General features: G+C 26.6%; 2 protein-coding genes across 2 annotated transcripts; both read right to left on the bottom strand.

The window, feature by feature from the left end:
• Window positions 1-1168: 1168 nt before the first annotated feature.
• On the bottom strand, window positions 1169-2566 carry LOC132934709 (GPI mannosyltransferase 1). The gene has a single exon (XM_061001037.1). The coding sequence runs from the start codon at window positions 2413-2415 to the stop codon at window positions 1216-1218; it is 1200 nt and encodes a 399-aa protein (XP_060857020.1). The 5' UTR covers window positions 2416-2566; the 3' UTR covers window positions 1169-1215.
• Window positions 2567-2996: 430 nt separating this feature from the next.
• LOC132940519 (cx9C motif-containing protein 4) lies at window positions 2997-6906 on the bottom strand. The gene is made up of 3 exons (XM_061008176.1): window positions 6690-6906; window positions 3890-4026; window positions 2997-3008 (listed from the first exon to the last, which is right to left on the bottom strand). The coding sequence occupies exons 1-3, from the start codon at window positions 6745-6747 to the stop codon at window positions 2997-2999; spliced, it is 207 nt and encodes a 68-aa protein (XP_060864159.1). The 5' UTR covers window positions 6748-6906.
• Window positions 6907-6950: the final 44 nt, after the last annotated feature.

Raw genomic sequence — 6950 nt, 5'->3', positions numbered from 1 at the left:
AAAAAATTGTTTTATTCAAATTATGCAGTTAATAGGCTATGATCAATAAACAAAACAATTCATGAATTAGTACAATTTAAAAGTAATAACTTTATTAATATCATAGGTGATAGGCGCAAATAGCGTTTTGGATTTGGGGGGGGGGGGGGTATAGCCTTAATTTGATAATATTGAATTATCTTAAAACAAAATGTAGAATATTTTTGGCAAGGCTATGAACATTTTTGGGGGGTTTAGCCCCTAAAGGCCCCCCTCTATTTGCGTCTATGATTATTACATACACTTATATATTATATTTAACTTTTATAATGAACCAAAAAAGTTACTAGAAAAACAATTAAAGATCCTTTATCTTAATCTAATAAATTAATAGAATTATATGATTTTGTCAACTTACAGACTTGGGCTATAAAATTGGAAAATAACAAAATAATTGGTAAATAGAATGAAACATTAAATTGGCTTCAAGACAAATTCTTTGAATTTAGAAAAATGATCAATTTTTATATAATTACAATAGTACACTTATTTTTAAATTCATTAATGATAGTAAAAATATATATTTAAAATATAATGAAAAACAAGAAATTTAAGAAAAAATATTCTTGTGGATTGCTTGGCTTTAAAATAACTTTTTTAGAAGCCTATACCAATAAGCAAATAATAAGAAAAAGTTCTAATAAGACTTTTTATTAAAATAATGGTGAACATGTTCTTATAACGTGCATATTTTATTAAATAATATTTAAATAGGTACAGTTGTTATTATTAAAACTATTAGTTCCCTTAACTATAAATTGTAACAATTTATGATTTGTTATGACTTATGAACCATAACTCATGATTATTGATCATCACTTATACGCCTAATAACTGCTGTGCTATAATATGATTTTGATCAAATAGAAATATAATAGATAGACATTTTATTAACTGTAATAGATATATGACAATAAAGAAAATAATTTATTTTGATTTTTTATAGACCAACTTCCCCCCTCTTACTTTTTAGATATTTGTAGTCCTAGTAAGAAATCATATCAGAAATATAGAAATATATAAATAGTTCAATACGGTAAACTATAATAATTTGGGAAAAATAAATTTCTATTATTTGTTTAAAATTATTAAGGTCTTGAATAATTACCAAGAAAATTAATTTTAAAAATTATCAAACCAATAGTAATAATACATGTTTATTTTCAATAAAAATAATTATTTTACAATTTTTTTTTTTAACTTGTTATATTTATAATAATCAATTATTATTGATAAAACCTTAACATTGGCTAAAAAGAACATAAGTGATTCAATCCAAATTAATTGAAATGTATTTAAACCTAAGAACTCTAAGCAATAGGCAAATGAAAGCCACCCAATTTGAGGTACTACCCAAATCATGACCAAATTTATAATTTCAATACATGTTAGGTTAATAAATGGATAACACAATGGTAAAAATGACACAAACCATACAAAATATTGAGAAGTCATGACAGTGTTAAATGCAACCATAATAAAAGATAAACAAAACAAGCAGAAAGGCAAGTCTTTAGTACTAGAAAATTTGAATGACGTGGACACTAATAGAATTAATAAAGGAAGTTTTGTTGCTATACTGTATATTATTGATGTTTTATCGAAGCTAGATAGTAAATAATTAAAATAAAAATAAATGGAAAAATTATGACGCACATCTAATCGACGACTATGGTATAAATATGCTTCATCCAAAAACTGTTGGCCATAAAAGTAATACCAAGGCCATGTTACTACAATTAATGACAAAATAAATGTGACAACGAATAATATTTTTTTGCGAGTAGGGAAAAGCCGAATTAGAATCATTTGAGATAGTGCTGAATAATTATTATCACTATCAATGGACAAATAATATACTAAACAATAAATAATGGGATAAATCCGTACATGCACTGATATTGCAAGACAAATTGCAGATAATATATAACGACTTTTGATATGAGCAAGCAATGTTATAAGAACAAGAAAACAAGAAATAGAATCAGCATTTCCACGAGTTGAAATAACAATACTTAAAGGATTGTATAACCATAAGTATGCACACACATTACGAAGTCCAGGATGGGATTTTGAAACTAGTTTACGTATAATAATGGCAATAGCCAAATCAAATGCTGAAAATAATAGCTTCCCCCAACAGATGTGTAGTAAAATATTTGGTATAAGTAACATAGATATTAATGGAGTGTATCTGTATGTTGGTCTCATGTATGGAGAGTTACCTTCCCACATGTGTTGAGCTGCATCTGTGAATATTTTGTAGTCAATATCGGTGTAATGAACACCTGTGTCATCATTGTCATACCATTGTGAGAAAAGGATCATTAATATTCTAATAAAGAAAGCTAATACTGTATGCCAAATGAAATACATATTATTTTATCTAATAACTGCAACTAATTTAAATTCACATCTAAATCTTTGTACTAAGCTTCAGTGCATTTGAAGTCAAACACTCCCGAAACTTCATGAATTGGGTTTTACAAGAGTTAGGTTTTAAATCTTTTTCATTTTTTATAATACATGCAGCATATTCTAAGCCTTCAACGCGACATGTAAGTAAAAGCTCAGGATATCTTTTAAAGCGTGATTTTGCTTTATTAACTGCATCCATCACTCTTTTCTTTCAGCTCCTCTTGATCTGTAAAAATAAAAATTTAATAGATTTTTAAAATAGAAAGTAAGCTATTAATTTACAATAAGTTATTTTTAACATTAATATTTTAAATTTGCCATTAAGCATTTATTTTTAGCAAAGTCAAGTAACTATACAAATAACTACCAAATAAATTATAACAACTTACTCAAGTTCTTTTTGAAGATTTAATTGTTTAATTTTTTCGATAACTAATTTCCTTTTTATATCCTCTGCAGTATTTGGTTTAAAAAGATCATAAAAGCCTTTACTGAACAATATCAAAAAACCAATTGTACTTCCAGTAATTGCAAATGTTCTAGGATATCGTCTGTAAAATGGCAAGTCTTTTAATTTTTTTCTATCAGAAAAGCGTTGATAATTATGTTGTTGATTTGGCTGTTCTGCTGACATATTAATCCTAATTATAAAAAAAATATATTTTAAATATTTAACAATTATTTATTACAAATGATGCAAGAAAAACGTATTTCACCCTAACCCTTTGAGGAGTGAATTGAAAATACACAGGTTCTACTTGTGGGATCAGATTAGAAATGGACAATTAAAAAAAAATACCTATATATTTCTAAGCAATGATATGTTCTAAATAAGTTTATAAAATAAATAAGTTGGTTTATAAGAAAAAAAACCCCTTATAGCAGAGATTCTTCCACTTTTTTTTTTCATACCACTTATGTGTTATGGATCGGTCATGAATCACTAATGACTAAAAATAAAACTATTCAAAATGTTAATATATTTTTAACAATAATGTTTAAAAACAATAATTTAGGTACATTTAAGACTATATATTTAGCATTTAGTTACACAAAACCTTAAATAATTTTAGATCTTTTACAAACATTAACATAAATATTAATTAATTAATTGTTTGTACTACCACTACATTGCTATCCACGTACCCCCATGTAGCTTTCTCATACCACAGTTTGAGAACCACTGTCCTATAGAATAAAAAAAAACATCAGTGGTTAATACGTATACATATTGGGACATCAATGTCCCAATGTTAAATTTTTTAAAAACATACATAACACATCATTGCTCATCAAAATATTTAATAAATTAATATATAATATGTACTTTTTAAAAAATATTATTAAAAACCATAAAATTAATGATTAGAATCTGGAAATGTATTAAAATTAAACATTTTTGTACAAATAATTTATTTTGGTACTTTTTTACCTTAATATTTTGGTTTTCTTCAGTTATTGGTTTAGGTTTCATACCAGAACACACAAGTGAAAATGTATGATATTTTTTACAACATTCTAGTAGATTGTCTATTTGTTTGGTACAACGAGATTCTTGAAAATCATTCTCTAAAACAAAAAAGTGAATAAAAATTATTATTTAAATACAATTTTATTATTTTATATTTAAAACTTTTTTTTCAAATCATAAGAATAACTTATTATTTTGTATTTTATATTTTTATGAGTTATGACAGATATAATTCAAGCATAAAATAAATCATATTGCTGTAAATGTTATAAATTATATCCTATGGAAAAGTAATTAAAGCTATAATAATAATAATATTTAGGGATGGCCCGATACTACTGTTTACTGATTTATGCTACTGATAAAAACAGGTATATTTTAAAAACAACATTTTTTGCTTAAACATTGAACCAATATTAAAAAATAAGTAATAACCGATATCAGCTATAGTACTGCCATCAACCTCATCAATAAATCTATTTGTGATATTAATATATTATGCTGATTGATTTGGTTTTTTTTATTTGGTATCAGTTTAAAAAAAACAACTGATATCACTGATATTGAGTATCAATAGTTCTAGTATTACCCACTCCTAATAATACTGTTTATTATGGAATAAATTCAAATTACTTTTTAAATATACAAGACAGTTACATGAATATTTAAGAAAAATATATACAGTAGAATCCGCTTAATTGGGACACATCGGGCGGTGACCTATTTGTCCCCATTATCCAACTGTCCCGACTAACTGAATAACTAATAAACCGAAAATTAGTATAACTATAACTATAACTATAGAAATTTTTTCAATCAATGTTAAATCTTTACGAGACATAATATTGTTATGTACTAACACAAACTGGGATTAATAAAAACACACATACATTAATACACATCGACGAAAGAATGTGAACTAAAGATTTTCGATTTTATACGTAGGCTAGTTGACTCTTATCGTGGTAATAGAAAAAAATGATTGACATAATTGACGTAAGATATAAGTAAATTACCTGTATGTACATTATATGTACATATACGTGCGTATATAAAATATAATAGAGCCGTAAAGATTAGATAATTACAGTTTCGATAAGAAAGTAGATAATTTAGACCAAAATATCTAGTTAAACGATTTTATTTTTGTCCCTTATAACCGATGGTTTGTCCCGGATAAACAAAGTTAAATTGCATTAAACTTATACATCCGTTCGGGACTATGACAATTTGTCCCCATTAAGCGGTGTCCCAAATAAGCGGATTCTACTGTATATGAATTAAGTTGCATGTACATAATGTGTATAATGAAAAATAAAAGATAAAAAATAAGGATTAATGAGTATAAGAAGAAATATCATTAAGCGAAGAATGAAATAAATCTACATTATTTATAGTTTCCTAGAGACAATAAAATATTAGAAGGGGAGAATGATAAATATTTAGTTGATATTATATTCAGTAGATAGAAAAGTTTTTTACGGCTAGAGTTTTGAGAGTTTATTTTGAAGTACAATCGTTCTATTAGTTCTGGGCAATCTATAATATTGTTTAATAGTTTGTAAAGAAATTTTTAATTCAGTAGTTCATGTTTTTTTCAGTGGTAAGATAGAGAAGAACCTATTTATCATACTATAATCAGAATAAGGAGCCCTATGCATTTTACATTGGAAGCTTATGCTTTTTTAATAATATTATTAATATGAAATTTTGAATCAAATGTTATACCAAGGTCATTAATTTCATTTACTTGAGGTATTTGAATTTATTTTACGATAATTATGATCAAAATAATAGGTTCATTTTTTAAAGACAAAGAAGTTATGGTACAAGTAATAATAGAATTATGAGAATTTTCAAATATTAATATTTTACATACTTATAACTCACTTAAAAATTAAAATATCGTTAAAATACAAAAAAATAACAGAGATATAATGTTCTTACTGAAAAGTTTGATCATAGGTCAATTCTCTATGATATCAATACTAACAGCACACTATTGAAACTAGTGAACAAAAATTTGTTATGTTGTACGTATGTAAGACGGAGACAATATATGCGGGTCCGAGGTCCTCTTAACATCTTATACATATTAAAAATATTCACAAAGAAGTATATGTGATTTGTTAATAAAAATATAAATAGTTTAATATAAGATTGTCTATGATAATAAGAAAGTAGGTACATTTTGGTGTCTTAGGTAACATGATTGTAATGTTTTTACAAAACAAGGTAGTCTTGTATAATAGGAAAGTATGGTAAATATATTTTATTTGCCAACAGCACTGTATTGGTTCTTAACATCTGCCTACTACTATGCACATGGTTATATTATCATTGTTGATGACAGTGAAATAGTTTTAGGTCGATGAATTTTTTTATATCTATAACTACCTATGCACATCTAATTGATTCAAAATCCATAAAATGATCATAATTATATTTATTTTAAACTGACACACATTTTAGTGTTTTACACACATAGCAATGAGACAGTGAGCGGACAGTTCTCGAGCGCTTTAATAAAAAAGACACCTAAGTCCTTTTAAATCTTCTCAATAATCAAAAAAAAAGATATCTACGTTTTTGACGGTGTACCTTTATGTGCCACCGTTGCAAAGGGAATAAATAATACATTTTTTTACGGATTTCATGTGCGTATAAATTGAGATATAAAATCTGAATGTGAAAAATTGCACTACTGCGGCCGAGTGAGTCGTAAGTAAGTACGACATATTATTATAGTCTTTACACTTACCAGATAGACATTTTTGAATAGCGCAAGCCAACTTCTTACAGGGATCCGGTTTAGGCATAAATCGTAGATTTACAAAACGGGAGGAAGTAAAATAAAAACTAACCGTTGCAATCGCCCGGTTTACATACGAGACATGAGTGTGAAAAGTGAAAACAAGGCAGTGTAAGTCGTAAGCTGCTGGTGTCACCGGCCGCGGCGGTCGCTTATCGCTAAATTATTACGAAATTACGATATCCACTGTTTTTTTTTATCATTTCCTCT

Source organism: Metopolophium dirhodum, chromosome 1 (assembly GCF_019925205.1).
Source record: "Metopolophium dirhodum isolate CAU chromosome 1, ASM1992520v1, whole genome shotgun sequence".
NCBI lineage: Eukaryota > Metazoa > Arthropoda > Insecta > Hemiptera > Aphididae > Metopolophium > Metopolophium dirhodum.
Note: the sequence above shows the minus strand (reverse complement) of the source record. Positions and strands in the feature narration are given on the sequence as shown.

What these genes read in the sequence shown, in the direction of transcription:
- LOC132934709 (XM_061001037.1), bottom strand. Translation starts at nt 2,415, where the DNA reads ATGTATTTCATTTGGCATACAGTATTAGCTTTCTTTATTAGAATATTA.
- LOC132940519 (XM_061008176.1), bottom strand. Translation starts at nt 6,747, where the DNA reads ATGCCTAAACCGGATCCCTGTAAGAAGTTGGCTTGCGCTATTCAAAAA. An exon ending in TATTCAAAAATGTCTATCTG is followed by an intron (nt 4,027 to 6,689) that starts GTAAGTGTAAAG and finishes TTTTTGTTTTAG; the next exon opens with AGAATGATTTTCAAGAATCT.